Source organism: Bubalus kerabau, chromosome 2 (genome assembly GCF_029407905.1).
Source record: "Bubalus kerabau isolate K-KA32 ecotype Philippines breed swamp buffalo chromosome 2, PCC_UOA_SB_1v2, whole genome shotgun sequence".
NCBI lineage: Eukaryota > Metazoa > Chordata > Mammalia > Artiodactyla > Bovidae > Bubalus > Bubalus kerabau.
In genome coordinates, this window is record NC_073625.1 from 117,260,415 (window position 1) to 117,283,525 (window position 23,111).

General features: G+C 37.1%; 1 protein-coding gene across 3 annotated transcripts in view; it reads right to left on the reverse strand.

Moving 5' to 3' along the window:
* PCYT1A (phosphate cytidylyltransferase 1A, choline) overlaps positions 1-23,111 on the reverse strand; it is a 49,553-nt gene that overhangs the window by 18,865 nt on the left and 7,577 nt on the right. For 2 of the 3 annotated variants that reach the window (XM_055568543.1, XM_055568545.1), the window contains exons 2-3: positions 10,855-10,981; positions 2,548-2,647 (exon numbers count right to left, since the gene is read on the reverse strand). In XM_055568543.1, coding sequence (XP_055424518.1) covers positions 2,548-2,647; positions 10,855-10,971 — 217 coding nt within the window. In that variant the 5' untranslated portion in view covers positions 10,972-10,981. Of the gene's footprint in view, positions 1-2,547; positions 2,648-10,854; positions 10,982-22,705; positions 22,776-23,111 lie in introns of all 3 variants that reach the window. The other variant, XM_055568544.1, reaches the window with a different exon arrangement.

Genomic DNA, 23,111 nt, shown 5'->3' on the forward strand with positions numbered 1-23,111 from the left:
TCACTAATGATGGCATGTGTAGATTCTTTATTGGTTTATTCCTTATCTGGTACCTGCATGAAGACAATCAATTACTTGGTTATTTAACATAATACTGAACAGAGAGAATAAGATAAAGGAAAAACCAGAGGTCAAATTGGCAAACTTTATAGGCCAATTTGGGACTATTTGTTCTACCCAAGATATAATCAGTTTGCTGATGGTCTTCTATTATTTATAACTGATGTCTACAAAGAATAACAACACTCCAGGGTGAAAAGAACACAAAGATGGAAAAACTTAGGTTTTAGCTCCAATTCTATCACTAATTATTTGTTTTACTCTAGGGGAAACTTCACTTCTTAATTTCTATGGACCTTTATTCATGTATATAAAATGAAGAGACTATAAAGTATATAATCTCAAAAATGACTTACCTGTAAAATTCCACTATTATAAAATTTTTAGAAATTAGATTTACTATTTAGCATTTGTTAATTACAAGTGTCAAAACTTGGAAACAGTATACCTATATATACATACAGTTTTATCTTCCACAAATGGTACGTGGCTAGATTAGCAACAAGGTGGGTAATGTAACTAACAGGATCAGATCTGGTGAGGTACTGCATTCTCAATGTGTGTCATTAGCATATGAAAAGTCCTTGCCTTCAACAGCCTCTGCGATCACATCGGAATGTGATCCCTGAACTGTCCAGCGGCATTCTTAAGTAGAACCTGCCACCACTACTCTGTCACATACAGCCTGTCTTTACTTGGTGTCATTTTACTCTGCCTCATTAGCCTAGTTATTACTGAAGTAAGAGGAGCCAAACCCAAAACAATCATGTCATAAATCAGAAGGGTTGTGATAAACATGAGCTATATCTAAACATTCTTCCAAAAGGACCACATTCTCTGGAATTTTGAGGACTTCAAAACCATACTATATACGGATAAGATACAGCCAAGGGGTATTAGGATCCTAGCCTGACACTGTTCAGCATTCATTTCAGTACTTCTAAGTTACAACAGAGAGTAAACATACTAACACAATTAAGAAGTAACTATAAATATCTTCTATATACTGAAAATATATACAGATTTGTGGCTATAACTACCTCTTATTCCTGAGAGCTTGCCTAGGTTGAGTCCAGCCCTACATTTACAGAATAAAAACCATAGTAATCAAGAAAGAAATGAAAAAGGATTGGGGAAAAAAGGAGAATTGGAGAACTTAAAGAGAAGTAAGAACAGATGCCAACAGGACTTTGTATTCATAACAAATGCTCATGCAGTTTCTGTTTTATTCTTTTTAATGTTTATTGAAGGACAGTTGCTTTACAATGTTGTTAGTTTCTGCTATATAGCAAAGTCAATCAGTTATACATATATCCCCTCTTTTTTTAAGATTTCCTTCCCATTCAGGTCACCAGAGAGCACTGAGTAGGGTTTTCTGTGCTATACAACAGGTTTTCATGAATTATCTGTTTTATACATAGTAGTGTATATAAATCAATCCCAATCTCCCAATTCATTCCACTCTCTGCTCCCCACCAAGTATTCATAGTTTGTTCTCTACATCTGTGTCTCTATTTCTGCTTTGCAAATAAGCTCATCTGTAACATTTTTCTTGGTTCCACATATAAGCAATACTACACAATGTTTGTTTTTCTCTTTCTGATTTACTTCACACTGTATGACAATCTCTAGGTCTATATCCATGTCTCTGCAAATGGTACTATTTCATTCCTTTTTATGGCTGAGTAATACTCCACTGTATTGATGTACCACATCTTCTTTATCCATTCCTCTGCTGATGGACATTTAAATTGCTTCCAAGTCCTACTACTGTAAACAGTGCTGCAATGAAAACTAGGATTTGATGATCTCCAAAACCAACTGTCCAAAACAGGGAAAGTGTCTAGGATACATATTAATAATTTATGAGGCCAAAAACTGCTAACTAATGATGTAAACTAAGTATACAAATAAAGAGTATGGGCTTGGAAAATAATACAGAAAAGTATTCTTTGGAAAAACTTGGAAAACTATCAATATCAATAAAGATAAAATTAAGTGAAGAGCATCTCCCAACTTGGGATTTTTTGTTCTATATCAATCAGTAGTATCATAGGTAGTGTACAGACTGATAGAAAGGAAAACTTGGGGGAAATTCTGAAGACTATTAAAAATGTGACAGTCTGACATTATCTGGGACTCTGAAAAAACAGACAGGATTATAAACCAGCTCAAGTTAATATTTTATCCTCTTTGTTCCTCTGTATCTCCAGCTATGATGATAACAGCCCAAAATGTGTATCACTATTTCTCCTAGCTATGACAAAAATACTGGGAAATAAGTATACAATAAGAAGAAACAAATGAAATTTTATGGGGTACATTATCCTCTCAAATAGAACAGCAAGGGAGATGGAAGGAACACCTCTCTCAACTAGCTTTTCCAGGTAAACCAAGGGAAGAATATAAAGTAGGTGGATATTTCATAAATACAACTGAATGTTAAAAACAATAGTCAAACAAAAACATAATTCATCATTTACTTACAAGGAGTTCCTCTGCTGGCTTCTTCCATAGTTACCCTGACATAGGGCTTACTAAAGTCTACTTCAATTTCATCAGAAAAAGGCGCTGGCTGCCGTAAACCCTTAAGAAGAGGGAAATGAAGGAAAAGATAAATTCAATAAAATGCTAAAAAAAAAATGGTAGCTTGACAGAACAGTTATTAAACATGCTATGATTAAAATTTTTCCTAAATCTTCATAACTTTAAAAAGGAAAAAGATATAAGCATTCCAAAATGACAAGTGAAAGTACAACCTTTTACCAGATGGGCAAATCATGGCACGAAAAATAAATGTCTTGATGTTCAGCCACCATGGTGGACGGTGGCTGGGAAGCTACACATAGTCCCAACCAACTGGGTCCAGAATGACAGCTCCTCTACCAGATGGTAGAAGAGCCAACCCTGAACTATGTGATGAAATTGCCAAAGTTCACAAGTGCATTTTCTTACCACTTAGTTGAAGTGGTACGGAACTGGGACGGCAAACAGCTGCCATATTCTTTAAGTAGAATCATCACTGTGTAATGCTTTACACTGTAATTCTCATTTACACCCCTGTGAGGCAGGTAGTATGATAGTTAATACCCTCAATTTAAAGATGAGGAAAATGAGGTTCAGAGAAGTTATATGAATTGCATGTAATTACTCAGAGGCAAAGCTGAAATATGAATACAGGTATGCTCTTTTCCTCTTTGGAGGAAAGTCTTACTTAGGAGTTTTTGTTACATTTATTTCTAAGTATTTTATTCTATTTGATGCTTTTGTAACTGTTTTCTTAATTTTATTTTTGGGTTGTTCCTTGCCAGTATAGAGAAATGCAATTGATTTGTAAGTGTGTATGTGTATCGGTATGAGTAATTTCAGTTGATTCTCATCTCCTGTGGCTTTGTTAAACTCAATTATCAGTTCGAGCAGTTTGTTTGATAGATTCCTTAGGACTGTCTACATATGAGACCATGTTGTATGTGAATAAAGACAGTTTTACTTATTCCTTTCCAACCTGAATGTCTTTAATTTCCTTTCGTTATCCCTTATTGCACTAGTTGAAACCTCTAGTACAATGGTGAATAGAGATTGCAAGGACAAACATTCTTGCCTTACCCCCAGTCTTAGGGGAGAAGCATGCAGTCTTTCAACATCAAGTATTAAGTTAGCTGTAGGTTTTTCTTAGATGTCCTTCATCAGATTGAACAATCTCTCTTCCTTTTGTAGTTTATTGAGAGGTGTTTTGGGTTTTGTTTTTTGGCCATCTCAAGCAGTTTGCAGAATTTTAGTTTGCTAACAAGGGATAGAACCAGGGACACAGCAATGAAAGTACTAAGTCCTAATCACTGGGCCAAGAGTGAATTAATTCCTTGTTGAAAGTTTTTTAATGAACAAATGTTGGATTTTGTCACATGCCTTTTATACAATATTGGGACAATCATATTTTGGTTTTTTAAATTAATTATGGTGTATTCGATGCATTGATTTTAGAATGTTAAGCCAATCTTTCATTCTTGAGTAAAAGATTTCATTCTTGAGTGAGATTTTTCTTGATCACACTATATAAATCTTTTCATATGTTCTGGGATTCAATTTGTTAATATATTATTAGGAATCTTTGCATCTAAGTTTATGAGGGATTTTGAACTATAATTTTCTTTTCTTGTTCTATTTTTGCCTGGCTTTGATATCTGGTCTCATAAAATGGATTAGGAAATGTTATCTCCTCTATTTTCTGAAAGTGTATAGGGTTGGTATTACTTCTTCCTCTAATGTTTGATAGAATTCACCAGTGAAGTCATCTGTGTCCAGCTTTGTTTTTGTGGGAAGATTTTCTTAAAGACAATGCAATATTTTTAATTGGGACAGGTCTATTCACATTTTATTTTTTCCTTGGGTCAGTTTTGGCAATTTGGCTCTTTCTAGGAATAAGTCTGTTTCACCTGAATTGTCACATTTTTTGGCATGGAGTTGTTCATAATATTCCCTTACAATTTTGTAAATTTCTGTTGGGTTATAGTGATGTTCACTTAGAATTTTAAATTCTACACAGATCACATCATGACTGGGATAAATTCAGAAACTTGGAAGACACTTTTAATTTCAGATAAGGATATATTTTTAAAATAAGGTTTTAAAATGAAAATATATTTCTTTTAAAGATCACTTATATAAGCTTAGTTTAACATATGCTAAAGCTATAAGAAAAAGTCATTTTTAGGAAATTTGTGTGTGTTATCTTTTTTTAGATGTTTTTAAAAAGAGGTTAAGAAAAGACCAGGGAGGGCTTCTCTGGTGGTCCAATGGTTAAGAATCCGCCTTGCAATGCAGGGGACACCAGTTCAATCCCTAGTCCCAGAAGATCCCACATGCTGTGGGGCAACTAAGCCCATGTGTCACAACTACTGAAGTCCACGCACCTCAAGCCTGTGCTCCACAACAAGAGAAGCCACCACAATGAAAAGCCCAAGCACCACAACTAGAGACTGAGCCCCCACTCAACACAACAAGGCCCACACACAGCAACAAAGACCCAGCACAGCCAAAAATAGAATAAAATTTTTAAAAAAGAGTAAAAAGACAAAGATCATAAGAAAAAAACAGACCAGACCAAAATGTGCAATTTTCTGAAGTAATAGAGATTTACTTACAGATTAAATTGGAAAAAAATAATTTATCCTCTAAAAGTTAGTACTCAAAGAGATACCTGACAGTAATTTGTGTTTCTAAAAGGATATGCTAGTCACAAAATAAGACATATTCTATGATTCCACCTATATAAAGGTCAAAAACAGGCAAAACTAATCTATGGTGAATAGAAACCACAGAACAACAACAACAAAAAATCTTGGAAAAGCAGATATTGACTAGCAGGGGTGTGAGGGGGTCTTCTGGATGTACTAGTTATTACATGGATATGTACACATATAAACATTTATTGAGCTGTACACCTAAGGTTTATGCATTCTACTGTATGTAAGTATAACTCAAAAAACAAATGCCATTCAGACATAAAAAGGAATGCAATACTGATAACTGCTACAACATGGATGAACCTTGAAAAAATTATGCTAAGTGAAAGAACCAGCCACAAAAGACCACTTATTATATGATTCCATTTATCTGCAATGTTCAGAATTGGAAAGTTCATTGATAGAAAATAGATTACTGGTTACAATGGGCTGGAAGGGCTGGGGAGAAATGGAGAGTGACTGCTAACAGGTACAGGGTTTCTCTCTGGAGTAATGAAAATGTACTAAAATGTATTATGATGATGGCTACACAGCTCTGTGAACATTTTAAAAAACTTTGACTTGCACACTCAAAATGTGTGTGTAAATTATAATGGTATAAGAATTATCACAATGAAGTTGTTTATATAAATAAATGCTTATATATAAAATATATGAAATAGAAAAAATTATGCTTATTAACATTAATACGTGTAGATGAAAGACAGCCTTACCGTGTTCTCTGAAATAATTCAAATGTCCAACAACTGATGAATGGATAAACATAGTAGTATGTCTATACGGATTCACTTTTAAAAAGGAATGAAGTACTGATAAGCACTATCACCTGGATAGACCTTGAAAACATTGTGCTAAATAAAAGAAGCCAGACATAAAAAAGGCCACATATTATGTGATTATACCAAATGTCTATAATAGGCAAATCCCTAGAGAGAGAAAGTAGATTAGCGGTTGCCAGGGTATAGAGGGAGGGGAGAATGAGGGAATGATTGCTAATGGGTATGGGATTTCTTTCCGTGGTAATAAAAATATTCTGGAATTAGACAGTGGTGATTTAGTGTTAAAACCACTGTGAATTTTTAGTGTTAAAAACCACTGAATTGTACACTTTAAAATGATTAAAACAGTGAACTTTGGGCTTCCCTGATGTCTCAGTGGGTAAGAATCTGCCTACAATCAGGAGATATGGGTTTGATCCCTGGGTTGGGAAGATCCCCGAAGGAGAAAATAGCAACCCACTCCAGTATTGTTGCCTGAAAAATCCCATGGACAGAGGAGCCTGGCGGGCTACAATCCAAAGGATAGCAAAGAGGTGGACACAACTGAGCGACTAAGCACAGCACAAAATGGTGAACTTTATGCTATGTGAATTTTACCTTAATTTTAAAAGATACATTAAGTATTCTATCTTTAATAACTCTGTTTCTTCAATCTTCCTTGTAGAAGCCAAATGCAGCTGTCCCTTCTGGCTAGAGTTTGTGCTGAATCGATTCCTCCTAAGTATAGAGAATGAAACCTAAGGTTCTTCAGCTATGGCAGATCAGCAAAACCTTTAACTGTCTAGAGCTGCCTCCAGTTAGAATGAGTAGTATTTAAAAAAACAAAACAAAACAAAAAAACCACCCTATTATTCTCTTCTCAGAGAAAAGTGTCACTAAAAGCTGAAATTTATAAAAGTAGGACCAAGTATTTCTTTGTACCTATGTTCTCCTAAAACAAATCTCCTTTATTTTAACCTCAAATGAATCCTATGGAATATTATAGCTTTCAAGTCTTCTGATTCTCTGGTAGCAAAGTACAAATGAAAGGGCAAGCCTTTAGGACCTGAAAATCGTTATATCTAAATTCCAGCCCTATCACTTAATAGCAGTGAAATCATGGCAAGCTTCTAAAGCTTTCATCTTCTATAAAATGGAAGGCAGTAAAACCTGCTCCATAAGTTTGTTATGAGGATTAAATAAAATAACATATGCAAAGTAACTAGTACAGTGTTTCACATACAAGTAGTCACTCAACAAATCTACAACATTAGCTCATTCTCTCTTCCATGTTATGGAACACAGGTTTACTTATGCCAACAAAATTAACTAATTTGTATTAATCTAAGAGGTTAGCTTCTAAATGTTATATAAAATTTCTAAGTTTATGCAAATTATAACTAACAGTGCATGCTAAGTCTCTTCAGTCGTGTCCAACTCTTTGTGACCCTATGGACTGTAGCCCACCAGGCTCCTCTGTCCATGGGATTCTCTAGGCAAGAATACTGGACTGAGTTGCATGCCCTCTTCCAGGGGATCTTCCTGACCCAGGGATCAAACCCATGTCTCTTATGTCTTCTGCACTGGGAGACGGGTTCTTAACCACTAGCCCTACCTGGGAAGTTCATAACTAATAGTATATACTGCATGCATGCATGCTGAGTCACTTCAGTTGTGTCCGACTCTTTTCAACACTATGGACCATAGCCCACCAGGCTCCTCTGTCTAAGGGATTCTCCAAGCAAGAATACTGGAGGGGGTTCCCATTTTCTCCTCCAAGGTATCTTCCCAACTCAGGGATCAAACCCGCGTCTCATGTCTCCTGCATTGTCAAGCGGATTCTTTGCCAGTAGTGCTACCTGGGAAGCCCAACAGTATATACTACTATAGTATAATACTATAACTAATAGTATTATAACTAAAAATTAAAACTTACAATGATCATCATTATCCTCCAAATTATGAAAGAACTTCTAAATGCAATATTGCTTTCATAAAAACTTTCTCCTGACTGTTGTTGTTGTTTAGTGGCTAAGTCATGTCCAACTCTTTTGCAATCCCACAGACTGTAGCCCACCAGGCTCCTTTGTCCATGGATTTCCCAGGCAAGAATACTGGAGCGGGTTGCCATTTCCTTCTCCAGGGAATCTTCTGACCCAGGGATCAAACCCACGTCTCCTGCTTGGCAGGCGGATTCTTTATCACTGAGCCACCCAGGAAGCACAAATTCTTTATACTTAAAGACAAACTAGCCATAAAGTTGTCCTTTAATTTTTCCTCCTTAATTCTTTTCTCTCCTTTATATCCATTCTATCATGACCTACAAACCCAGCTACCAAATACTTGGTGACACATCCTATTCCTTGCCCTGCTCTCAAGGAAAGCACTTTTTTTTAAAACTAGTTGAGATCTGAGTTACAGAGCTCTATATTATGTTCACATCTCTACTCCCAGTAACCACTGCCATGCAGGCACAATGTTAAGTATGTCATAAAATCTTGTTTGTTCAACCCAAATATCAACTAATGAGAGGATAAATAAAATGTGGTATGTGATTTACAATGGAATGTTACTTGTCAATAAAAACAAATTAAGTACTGAATATGCCACATTAATGAATCGTGAAAACACATTCAGTAAAAGAAGCCAGCCACAAAAGACCAGCTATTGCGTATTGCCATTTGCCTGCAATGTCCAGAACAGGCAAATCTATAGGAATAATGTAGATTAGTGGTTTCTAGAGGTGAGAGCTTGGGAGGAAATGGGAAGTGACAGTTAATGGGCATGGGGCTTATTTTAGGGATAAGAATATTCTAAAATTGGTTGTGGTGATGGTAGCACAACTCTATGAATATATTAAAAACCATTGAGTTGTACAGTTTAAATGGGTAGATTTGTGATCTCAGTAAAGAAAAAGAGAAAAAAAATCTTGTTTTTTCTACAGAGTTGAGATTCAGAGATAGAAAGCATATGTGTACAGCAGAGATTACACACAAGTTTATTTAGCAGATACTCCTCATTAGAGTCAGTCCAGCCTCTTGGGTGAGTGAAACTTTGCTCATCAGCCCTTGATAAATAGCCAGTGTATACAAGAGAGGAACGTGAAATAGGTAGCAAGCCATTACTGATTTGTGACATGAATATATGAAGCACAGTAACTAAAAACACTGAGATTCTTCAGATTCTAAGAACCAAGAGATTTAACTCTTCTCAGAGCCCATTCCACTAAGATTCATCTTAGGTCTATTCCTGGCTATGGTGATCAGCTCAGAGTATTACCTTCTTGGTTATAGCTTGTCCCTACTACAAGTGAGAATGCTGAATTTGTGCCTACCACCATCTCATTAACCTGAATTCTCTACGAAACATTCAGAAATTAACAATGCCCTGTTTTGTTGACTGCTGAGTCATTTTCTGAGTTTAGCTGCTGTGGTATAAAGAATAACGTTCTCCTAAGGATGTGTACATCTTATGTTCTCGAACCTGTGACTATGCTATCTTACATGGCAACATGGGCTTTGCAAATGTGATTAAAGGATTTTGAGATAGATTGTCCTGGAATAGCTAAGTATGTCCATCCAATGTAATCACAAGTCTTTACAAGTGAAAGAAAGAGGCAGGAGATTCAGAAGGAGATGTGATGACAGAAGCAGTGGTCAGAGTGTTGTGACTGCTAGCTGGTCCCCTGAGCAAAGCAATATGGGCAACCTCTAGAAGCTGGAAAATATAAGGAAACAGTTCTCCCCTAGAACCTCCAGCCCTACCAACACTTGACTTTGGCTTTCTGAGACCCATTTCAAACTTCTAATCCCCAAAACTATAAGATAATATATCTGTATTGTTTTAGACCATTCATTAAATTTGTGGTAATTTGTTACAGAGAAACAGGAAATGAACACACTTGCCCTCAGCATCATCATTAACATCAGTCCTGGAGCATAAACCTCCCATTTGTGAAGTCCAGTTGCTTTTACTGCTCAAGATAGTATATTGGCTTGGAACAACTGTTACTTATGTCAGAGTAGAAATGTTTTTCCTTCTGGGTTATGAAGCTCCAAAAGTAACCAGTGGAAACTGCAGTTTGATCAATGGCTAGTGGTTAATATAGGTACAAAAATACAGAAACATGTGATTCTGTTACTGGGATTTTAAAACATGGATTTCATAATAACACTGTGTACCAATAATAACTCCAATTTTCTATAAATATTCTTTGATATGCTTTCCAGGGGAAGCTTTAGGAAGGGTACCAACCTGAGACAGGATGAAGAGTTTGGAAAGCAGTCTTTCATCAAATGTTTGTAAGTGGTTAGGAAATACAAAGATAATACTTCAGAGATAAAGGAACATAAGGTAGGCAGTAGTAGAAAAAGGTTCTTATCTAAGATATAATTAGTAATGGAGTGGAGCAGTGATATAACAGAAAAGACAGTAAGGCACAGAAAACTAAACAAGAGATGATACCAAGATCAGATCACTGCCTCGGGCTACAATTTCTCTATATCATTACTTTGAATTTTATCATTTTTTGCCTAATATACATACAAACTCCAAGTTTTCCTAAAATTCTTTTTTCAATTCCAGTGTAAAGTTCTTACAACTGAACTCTGAATTATAATCTGCATAAGATGTCCAACAACTGTCGGAAAGTCACTATTCACACTTACTGTTCATTCTTTCCATTATTTAAGAAGACTTGATAAGAAGTAATGTTGATATCATCAGTGTTATATCACTTTCTACCTTCCCCCTTCAAGGTTAAGAGTTCAAAAAGAAATCTCTTCCTTACTTACAATTGCACAGCGTGGCATTTTTGAAGGAATTCCATCTTCTTCTGTTGCCCCATTGGGTCCAGGTGTCTCTTTCCTCCTCTTCCTTGTGTTGACTTTGGCTGAATTCTGGGTATCCATCTTCTTTTAGCTGGTCATAGAAAGTGAAAAGAATTTTTTTCTCACTGGGGAGAAAATTTCTCAATGACAGGGAAAAGCACACACTTCACAAAGATGAACCAAATGCATCCGATAAAAAAGAGCAAAGCGTCACAAAAACCAGGCTCTAGTAGAAACACTGAAATGCCTCTCTGTGGAACAATGGCCACAATTAATCATCTGGAGCTTGGAAATTACTGCACAAACAATACTAACTATTTATTTCATACCCTGACTGCATGCAAAACACTGGAAGAACTTGGCTGAGAAAGTTAGTTATACAGACTTTCACTACTCTTGCATCACATCCCTAGGACACCTAGAGGTCTGACAGGTGCAAGGAAATGTGAAAGGTATGTCTTTGGTACAGATGGAGAAAGAGTCTTTTTTAAAAAAGAAAAAAAGATGGCCATCAGCAATTACTGGTTAACAAAGTCTGGGTTTCTTAATTCTAAATGCTCTGTATATTTCAAAGACTACTTGTTCAGAGTTAGAGGTATGAAAATTGTAGAGTAAGTATACTTGTGAGCTTCTCTGGTAGCTCAGCAGTAAATAATCTGCCTGCTAATGCAGGAGACTCAGGTTTGATCCTTGGTTTGGGAAGATGCCTAGAGTAGGAAATGGCAACCCACCCCAGTATTCCTGACTGGGGAATCCCACGGATAGCCATAGCGGAGCTTGGCAAGCTGTTACAGCCCAGGGGGTCTCAGAGTCAGACACAACTTAGAAACTAAACAACAAACATACTTGTATCTTTTAAATGTCTTTCCTCTTTCTTTTTCAATACTCATTTCCCCTTCCTCTTTGAGAGCCTTAGCACCTTAAACTTGTTCATAATCCCCAACTACTAAAACCCCACCCAGGCTTCTTCCCCCAAGGAAAATTTATTTATTGTTGTCTCATTTAGAAGAAAACATTTAGCAACTATTACAAAAAGTTCTGAATATTTGATGTTTTATGTTTGCTGCTGCTGCTAAGTCGCTTCAGTCGTGTCCGACTTTGTGCGACCCCATAGACGGCAGCCCACCAGGCTCCCCCGTCCCTGGGATTCTCCAAGCAAGAACATTGGAGTGGGTTGCCATTGTTTTATGTTTAGGTGACATAATTTTTACAAATAAATTGATTTCTTGATAATGATAAAATTTTAGGTATCAGCCAGGAATTAGAGAGAGAGAGGAACTTCAATGATCAACTGCCACCTCTGTCCAAGATATAATGACAGATGGAAAAAAGATCCTCAGAACACAAGTGGTAAACAAAACAAAATACTAGACAGAATGAGGACTTTCTACTCTGTCTCTCTGCCTCTAATAAGCCCTCCTGAATAAGATATTTATTTAAACAATTGCAATCGTGCCTTATTTTCTTTCCTCTGGCTAAATTCCAAAGAGCAATGTGACAAGATCTACAAGAAACCTGACCTAATTCTTAAGAGACTGAAGGAGACACCTCATGAGTCATGGCTAAGTATTAGCCTGATATGAAAAAAATGTCAGAGCCTAAAGTGAAAGATGAATACCACCTAGAAACTTCCTTTCATCACATATTCAAATTCAAATGTCCTTTCATCACAAATTAAAATAAAAAGGAAGAAGAGAATTATATATTTAATAAGTTTTTCCAGTGATGATGATGAGTGATTTTCATGATTATTATTAATTATTCTTTTGAAATACCGAGAATTCAGATTTACTACTCTCATCTCACTGATCTGAGTGGTCTGCTAAGGATGCCTGATCAGTCCAATTAATGACCGTTTCTAATTTGCAAACAAGATTTTGCTGCAAATATCTGTTAAATTCTCAGAGTAGGCAGACAAAATCCATTATGAGAAATATAATCAGCAAATGGTGTGAGGTAGCTCAAAGATCTGGCAGTCAATAATACTGAGTATGTATTGTGTACAATGTACTATAATTTTTACAGTAAAAGCTATTTTCTCAAGCATACTTCTTCAATCAATGTGAGGAAACCACATTTATGATATAAAAATGCTCCTTAAGATTCTAAAACCAAAAAAAAAAAAAAAAAGATTCTAAAACCACTGGGGGAAATTTTGTTTGGGAACAGGAGTTTACACAGTTTCAAACTCTCTCTCCATCAATGACTTATTAATTACAAAGTAAAGCGAGTTACCTTTAAAGTGAAAAAAAAAAAACCTCTTACCTAAATAATTAAAGCTAATTAACATCACCAATAATGCTTCCTGATACAAGGCACTGGGGTCATATTATCTGCCAAAAACATATAACCTATATGTACTTATGAGGAACAATTAGACAAACCTCAACAATTAGACAAACCTCTACAAAACAAGCCTGTATTCTTCAAAAAAAATGTCAATCATGAAAAACAATGAAAGGCTGAAGGACTGTTTCAGGTTAAAAGACCAAAGAAATGACAACTAAATGTAATGCATAATTCTAGACTGGGGAGAAATCGTTATAAAAGATAGTTATTAGGACAACCAGTAAAATTAAAATATTGGTTGTATCAGATAATAGTATGTATCAAGGTTAAAATAAACTTCCTGAAGCTGATAATTACACTGTTACGTAAAAGACTGTCCTTTTTTTTAATGCTGAAGTATCTAGGGACAAAGGGCTATGATCTCTGATCGCTGCAACTTATCCTTGGCAAAAAAAGAAAAAAAATTTAATTACATACAAAAAGGTAAAGCAAATATGGCAAAATTTCATCAATGTATGAAGCTGTGTGAGCGCATGCTCAGTCGCTTCAGTTATGTCCGACTCTTTGCAATCCTATGGACTGTAGCCCACCAAGTTCCTCTGTCCATGGGATTCTCCAGGCAAGAATACTGGAGTGGGTTACCATGCCCTCCTCCAGGGGATCTTCCCCACCCAGGGATCTTCCCCATGTCTCCTGCATCTCCTGCACTGCAGGTGGATTCTTAAGCTGAGCCACCAGGGAAGCCCAAATGAAACTTAGTGGGTCATAAAGGGCTTCATTTTAATATTCCCTTTTTGAAAATTTTACTTTTTTTTTCAAGGTAAAAAGTTTACTTTTAAACATGCTTGGAGACTTGCCTAGTGGTCCAGTGCTTAAGAATTCGCCTTCCAATGGAGGGGAAGAGTGTTTGATCCCTGGTTGGGGAATTAAGATCGCACATGCCACGGGGCAACTGAGCTGGAGCAGCCAACTACTAAGGCCAAGGGCCTCAACAAAAGAAGCCCACAGACTGCAACGAAGACCCCGCATGCCACAACTAAGACCTAATACAAGCCTAATAAATGTATTTTTTTTAATGTCCAATAATCATTTTCTAAACAGACAGGCCCTCATCAAAGGTTGTCTTTTGGGATCTCTAAAAATAGATTATCTCTCCTTCCTAACTCTGAATCAGTGTAGATGATACATATATTCTAAGAGGTATGTGTTAGCAATCTAAATGTGTTGCAAGGAGGTAAGATAGTAACAGTAACAATCATAATAATGACTATTTTTCTTCAATATTACCAGTGACAGGCACTGTGCTGGGTACTTTATATACATTATTCTCATTTAACCCATATAACCTGAGAAGCAGGTATTGTTAGTTCCAATATACAAGCGAGAAAACTAAGGATCAGGGAGGTTAAGCAACCTATTCAGAGGTCACACAGCTAGTAAGTGGGAAAACCAGAATGCTGTCTCCCAGAAATCCACAAATTTTTAGTAACAGAAACTGTCTCATCATTATTGCTGCTTCTTCCTTCAATTACGAACATTCTTTCCATAACATAGGTTCCTTAAGTTTTTGCAAGCTTAAGTCAGACCAGCCTAAATGAACAGTGAAATAAAAAGGTCAGATACTGAAAGTAGCAAGGTCCAAGGACCAATCAAATAGAACTGACATGGTTATTGGCCTGATTCCAAAGCTGCCTGATTTGCCAGCTGTACAGATCTTTCCTGTCGGAAAAGTTTTACTAGGATTTCCTGACAAGCTTTCAACTTAAGCAATAAAAAAATTATTTATTTCTCTGTTCCTCTCTCTTCTGACATTACAAATAGGTGGCGTTTAAGTCACCTGTACATTTCCTTCATGTTACAAAGTAGAGTTTTAAGGATGCCATAATAAATCAAGGGGATAAATGTCATGCCATATTCTCACCAGTTACTTTCCATGACTTCAAGTTAAAATCTCTTAAAGTTTAATAGAAAAATACTTAACACATCCAAAGACATGTTTATTGGAACTTCTCAGAAGTCTTTGCTCTGTGTGTGCAGGGGTTGGGGGTGGAGGGGATATGTGGGCTATATTTTTTCAGCTTTACTGAATGACGTATAATTGACATACAATAAATGTATACTTAAAGTGTATAATTTAATGAGTTTCAACATTATACCCTTGTGAAATCATCAAAATTAAGATAAACATATCATTCACTTTCGTTTCCTCATACCACTTTATAATCCATCTCTCCCTCCCCACTCTGATTTTGCTTTGCTTTTTGTTTGTTTGTTTTGTTTACATTGTGGTAAAAAATACATAACAGAAATTCTGCTTTGCTTTTAACTGCTTAATTCTTGAAGTACTGAATCATGTTGTATGATTAAGTTGTATGATTCAACTTAACCAGCCAAACGCATGGTAGATATCATCATATTAGAAAGAAGCAAAGGAGGTAAATACTGCTATTGTGATTTTAAAGTATTTAAAAATTTCTGTTGTTTAAGACATCCAGTCTTTTTTTCGGTTTCCTTTTGATTGCACTGGGTTTTTGTTGCTGTGCAAGGGCTTTCTCTAGTTGTGGTACACAGGCTTCTCATTGTGGTGGCTTCTCTTGTTGCAGAGCAAGGGCTCTAGAGCACGTGGCCTCAGCAGTTGTGGCACACAGGCTTAGTTGTCCTGAGTGCGGCACGTGGAATCTTCCTGGACCAGGGATCGAACCCATGTCCCCTGCACTGACAGGTGGATTCATAACCAATGCACCACCAGGGAAGTTCTAAAGATATTTTAAAGTCAAACTGATATCTGGGGTCACTACGTACTGTGACACTGAATCTATTCCACTAGATTTAAAAAATCACACATAAAATATCGGAGAGAGAACTTGAAGCAGGAGAAAGGATATCTGACTAGTTATTTAAAATTAATGTAAAATTTATAAACAAAGTAAGAATCAAGGCAACCATTAGTATTGACACATTACAAAGCCCATTGGTAAATAATAGTAATACTAACATATTTTACCTGTATTTCAGTTGAGCAAATACATTCTTCAATAAAATCTCTCCATCTGCCTTATATAAACATCTCTAACCAAATGTCTGAGGCAGTGTTTCTCAATAGTTTTTTATTCATGTTCCATTTTGAGAAAAGTAAAAATCTTTAACCTTACACTGTTTGCATACTGCAGTGATTAAAAAGAGATGAGTCCCTAAAATCATATTATGTAAGTATGAAGTCCATTTCTACCACTTACTAGCCATGAAAATTTTGACAAATTCTTTATCTCTCCAAGTCTTAGTTTCATCATCCAACAGATTAGGTTTAAAAGGAATAATCTATGTAAAGCCTAGCTCAATGTCTGTGTATACAGTATGTGCTTGTAAACATCAGTTCAGTTCAGTCGCTCAGTCATGTCTGACTCTTTGCGACCCCATGAACCGCAGCACTCCAGGCCTCCCTGTCCATCACCAACTCCCGAGGTCCACCCAAACCCATGTCCACTGAGTCAGTGATACCATCCAACCATCTCATCCTCTGTCATCCCCTTCTCCTTCTGCCCTCAATCTTTCCCAGCATCAGGGTCTTTTCCAATGAGTCAGTTCTTCGCATCATGTGGCCAAAGTATTGGAGTTACACCTTCAACATCAGTCCTTCCAATGAGCACCCAGGACTGATCTTTAGGATGGACTGGCTGGATCTCCTTGCAGTCCAAGGGACCCTCAAGAGTCTTCTCCAACACCACAGTTCAAAAGCATCAATTCTTCAGCGCTCAGCTTTCTTTATAGTCCAACTCTCACATCCATACAAGACCACTGGAAAAACCATAGCCTTGACTAGACAGATCTTTGTTGGCAAAGTAATGTCTCAGCTTTTGAATATGCTGTCTAGGTTGGTCATAACTTTCCTTTAAGGAGTAAGTGTCTTTTAATTTCATGGCTGCAATCACCATCTGCAGTGATTTTGGAGCCCAGAAAAATAAAGTCAGCCACTGTTTCCCCATCCACTTGCGAGGAAGTCATGGGACCGGATGCCATGATCTTCGTTTTCTGAATGTTGAGCTTTAAGCCAACTTTTTCACTCTCCACTTTCACTTTCATCAAGAGGCTCTTTAGTTCTTCTTCACTTTCTGCCATAAGGGTGGTGTCATCTGCATATCTAAGGTTATTGATATTTCTCCTGGCAATCTTGATTTCAGCTTGTGCTTCATCCAGCTCAGCATTTCTCATGATGTACTCTGCATATAAGTTATATAAGTAGGGTGACAATATACAGCCTTGACATACTCCTTTTCCTATATGGAACCAGTCTGTTGTTCCATGTCCAGTTCTAACTGTTGCTTCCTGACCTGCACACAGGTTTCTCAAGAGGCAGGTCAGGTGGTCTGGTATTCCCATCTCTTTCAGAATTTTCCTCAGTTTATTGTGATCTACATAGTCAAAGGCTTTGGCATAGTCAATAAAGCAGAAATAGATGTTTTTCTGGAACTCTCTTGCTTTTTCCATGATCCAGCAGATGTTGGCAATTTGATCTCTGGTTCCTCTGCCTTTTCTAAAACCAGCTTGAACATTTGGAAGTTCATGGTTCACATATTGCTGAAGCCTGGCTTGGAGAATTTTGAGCAGTACTTTGTAAACATCAGCTACTATTATTATTTCATAGTATAGTAGTTGCCATCATCTGCCTTTGTCTATTTCCTACATATCCTCTATAGTCAAAAGATTTTGTCAAGTTTTTCTCCATGATTACAACTGTGAAAAGTGTACTTTTCATGTAAAATTATGATAAAACGAGGTATGCTCACTGCATCTTCCCCATTCTATCCCTACCCCATTAAAGAATCATTGTTGTAGCAAGAACTCTAGTTCTAGAGTCTGATGTAAAGCAATGATGAAGAAAAAAATATTATTACTACTACTGTCAGCATTTATGTAACACCTGTATGTCAAAAATTTCTTAAAATATTAAAACTCTCTTAACATTCACAACCTTCTGACATACATGTATTATTTTTATCACTATTGAAATTGAGGTACAGAAAATAAAAGTCACACAACTAGTAAGTGGTGCTAGGAATCAAATTCAGTCAGCCTGGCTGCAGACTACATATTCTTAACCACTATAGTATATGGTAAAATATGACACTGTACTTACTATATAAGAAGGTACCTAATACCTGTCTCTAAATATCTGAATGCCTGTCACGTTGAATAGGGCAGACACTTACTCTGTGACACGCTAAATAGTAGAAAATGAATCACTAGTTGGAAGATGCAGCGACACAAATTTTAAACATAATAAAATACTTTTGAGGAATGAGAGTATCTGAAAAGGGACTAGGTGACCTTATGAGGCATTTCATTTTAGCATACCAGGTCATTCAAGCAAAGAATGTACAGAAATATGCTTATTCATTTTATTGGTCATAATCCTGTTAAAGTCTATCTTTAAAAAAATTTTTTTTATTGAAGGATAATTGCTTTACAGAAGTCCATCTTGATTGATCTGTTTGTTCTAATCTGTTAAAATAATTTCAAATTGTGACTGCCATCTATCACTTTGCAGTCACAATTTTATGTAATCTATAAACTTGAAAAGCATGGTTTTTATGTCTCCATCCACATTAGTACCGAAAATACTGATCAGAATAGATGTCACCATATACCAATGTAACATACCACTAGAACCCTTTCTCACTGAGATTCACTCATAATACTCTACATTAGTACAATATAAAATACACAAGAGTTTACCTTTAGAAAACAGAATAAAAAAAATATATAGAATTCTTAGTGATTACAGTAGTAGACTGTAATGATTACAGTATTACAGTAATGATTACAGTATTCAATCAGACGTAAACCTGTTTCATTGTACTATCACATAATCCACATTTCTCTATCACTGTCCCAAAGATTATGATGATAATAGTGATGATAAAAATTATAGCTAATGCGGACTTCCCAGGTGGCGTTAGTTGTAAAGAACTCGCCTGCCAGTGTAGGAGACCTAAGAGATATGGGTTCGATCCCTGGGTTGGGGAGATCCCCTGGAGAAGGGAATGACAACACACTCCAGTATTCTTGCTTGGAGAATCCCATGGACTGAGGAGCCTGGAGGGATACGGTCCATAGGTCACAAAGAGTAGGATATGACAGAAGTGACTTAGCATGCATGCATTCAAAACTAACACAGAGTAATTTCTATGTGCCAGAAAGTTATAAACCTTTTGCATATATTATATATCTTTAAAATATTTATTTATTTAGTTGCAGTACATAGAATCTTTGATCTCCACTGCAGCATGTGGGATCTATTAGTTGTGGCTTATGAACTCTTGCAGCACGTGGGACCTATAGTTACCTGACCATGGATTGAACCTGGGCCCCCTCCATTAGGAGCATGAAGTCTAAGCCAGTGGACCACCAGGGAACTCCCTAAACCTTTTGTATATATTAAATAACAACAATCTTATGAGGTAGATAATATTATTAACTCTATTTTGCAGATGAAGAAATTGAGGCACAGCTGGGTTAAAATGACTTGACTGAGATGACATGTCTGGGACAGGGCAAAAACAGGATTTGAACCAAGGCATTCTGGCTCTAGATCTGTGCACTTAATGACAACATTATGTTACCTAGTGTACAAAATGGTCATACCTGAATTTAAGCAAAAACACTTCTTCCACCTTGGCCATGCACTACACTGTGCCAGGCAGGAATTTAATTTCATCTTTCATAAAGACTGAACTCCTTCTTACTGGGCATATCACTGACAGACTACTTAGGTTTTGGTTTGGGCTACAGTATAACAGTAGAGGATGCACTAGACCAGGAATCATAACACCTATAAGGGGAGTTCATTCTAGCTGCTCCCAGGGACCTCCTGGCGGTTCAGTGGTTAGGATTCATGCTTCTGCTGCAGGAAGCACAGGTTCGACCCCTGGTCAAGGAACTAAAATCCCACAAATCATGTGGCCTGGCCAAAAAAAAAAAAAACTTAAGCCAAAAAAATATTTTTTAGCTCCTCCTTGTACCTTAACTCTAAGTTAAGGTGAATGCATTGACCCTAAGAGATTCTTCATGAGATTAAGGAACTTTCTAATAAAACGTACTTAATTTCTAAGTTATGGTAAGGATCAAATGAGAGATTAGAAAACAAACTCCCAAATGTTGTTTGTCTTTCCACTGTGCAATCTCCTGCTCTGGACAGGGACCATTTTCATTTGGAGAGTCAGTATCATTTGGCCTGTGTGATCTTCACCCTTCATACCACCCTTCATACCACATGCCATCAGATACCACATGCCTAACCTGAACCAATTAGCACATCACTCTCCCAGGCCACAGACTGGGGAAGAGGCGGGTGGGAAAGGAAGTGAAAGGTGACCTAAGATAGTCCAATCAGAGTGAATCCCAGGTCTTGTCAGATGGGAATGGTTGGACAAAGATTTGTGAATTTAAACCTGGAGACACAACTCTAGGAACCATCTATGACAATCTAGCAGTCATCCTATAACCAGGAAGAGTCTTTCTCAAAGTAGACAACACAGAGAAAGCAATGATGATGATGGAGAGAAGCCAGATCCTGAATTGCCTAATTCTGCCATCCAATGAACTTCCCTTTTTGCTGAAACTCAGGTAAGCTGGGTTTCTTATCACTTAGAACCAGAAAATTATAATTGATGCATCCAATACCTGGCAATAAGCCCTAGCACACAGCAGATGCTCAATAACTATTTGAATAAATTAAAAAAAAAAACTTTTGAAATTTTGAAAAACACTACACATCTTAGTATTTTGTTTTAATGGAAAGATGTCAAATACTTGTCAATTTAGAAGTGTATCAAAGATGGTAAAATAAAGCTCTCATCCTGTCAAGTATTTTTCCTTATCTGTTTACACATAGTTCTTTTATTTCCCAAAGATGACTTTTGTGTCCTATCCTGTATTCTACACTATACTTTAAACTGAAGATGATGCATCAGACAAACTGAAGGCTAAAGATCCTTGGATTTAGAACAAATACAACTAATATTTTTTGTTTTATAATGTAAAATACTTCTATATCTTTCCACTTTTTTAGGAGGTAGAAAACACCAAGACCCCAGACATTCCATAACAATTAGCCTAAAAGAATTTAGAAAGTATAAAGAGATTAATTGTCATGCCTTTCCTCTAGAACTATTACTAAAACTATTTTTAAACTTTGACTTTATAGGTTGCCATGTTTTTCATTTTTCACTGGCTCTCTTAGACCATCTCCATGTTCCTCATATCTACTAACTTACGCACCTTGAAAGTATATAGAAAATTTTAATAACTAGTGCCTAAACTGATGAAAAAAATTACCCCCAGTTTCCCTAAAGTTCCAATAGACAGCTGCCAGAACATACCGAATTTGCCAGAACATATCGAGAAAAGGTTATATGGAGGATGAGAGTGTACTGAGGGTAGCAAACACACGCTGGCTTTTCAATTCATTATACTGAAACTTAGCTTTACCTAAAACTATACCACCTTTATTATACTCACAACTGCCCAGTAATCACTGAATATCTCCAACAATGAGGAACAATACTTCCCAAACTCTCTGTTTATGATAACTGCCCCTTTGTAATCAAATGACACCCCACTCCAGTACTCTTGCCTGGAAAATCCCATGGACAGAGGAGCCTGGTGGGCTGCAGTCCATGGGGTCTCGAAAAGTCGGACACGACTGAGCGACTTCCCTTTCACTTTTCACTTTCATGCACTGGAGAAGGAAATGGCAACCCACTCCAGTGTTCTCGCCTGGAGAATCCCAGGGACGGGGGAGCCTGGTGGGCTGCTGTCTATGGGGTCACACAGAGTTGGATACGACTGAAGTGACTTAGCAGCAGCAATGCTATTCAAGTAAAAGTGAGTGATGTCCCCGGAAAAGAAGACTTTAAATATCTACATTCCAGAGTGAAAACACACACACACAGTGGTTGCCTTAATATCTACTTGACAGTGGGTAGTAGGGCTGGGGAAACATGGCACCTCCTCAGAGCCAATGCAGTATAAGAGCAAAATGAGGATGGGGAGCAGGAGATTGCCTAATAATTTGCAGGTAGATCCTGGTTTCCAGCCACACCACCCATATTAATTCATCTAAGTCAGAATGAAAACAGCTAGAGACAAAATACAGTGCCTCCCTCTTGAGCCCATCAGGGTAGGCCAAAACCTATTTCCTTAGCTGTTTATCCTTCCCAAAAGCTTCTATGTCAAAAGAAGCTGTAACAAAAAAGAGGAAAATAGAGCTGGCATTTAAAATGCAGCACTTGTAATTATTCCAACACTGCTACATATTCAGTTCCTAGATAAGTCACTTCATCTTAGTCACTCAAATTCCCCATTCAAACACAGAATCTAAATATGGACATAAATACCCACACTACCACCACCCTGGCTAGTAAGTGCCTTAGTGTCTCCAAACTGCTTTCAAGATACAGGATGTAGTATCTGCTCCTGTGATTTTTACCCAGATTCACAAAATCTGGCTCCATTTCTGCTGACTCACCTCCCAGTACACACTGCTAGCCTTGTTCCTCAGTGTTCCAGTAGATGCCTGCTTGGACAGATCAACTCTGCTATTAAGGAAGCACACAAAAGAAGTGGAAATGTGAGTCAGCGCGAAGGGGTGGCAGGACGGAGATATGGAGGATAAGTCTAATCAAGTGTTTTTCCAACATGAATGTCTTGAAGGAGACAATATCTGGGTGCTGGTATGCATGTGCTAGTGTTTTAAAGATGAAAGTCTCCTGGAAGTGTAGTTTTAGAAACTTCTACTCAATCCCCTTCTATTCTACTTCCTTATTGCTGGTAGATTTACTAAGCATCCCAGGGTGAAAGAGGAGATGGACACTGCTTCTTAAGCTATGCAACAACCTAAGTAGTAAAAGCTGCAATCATATATACTCTTCAAG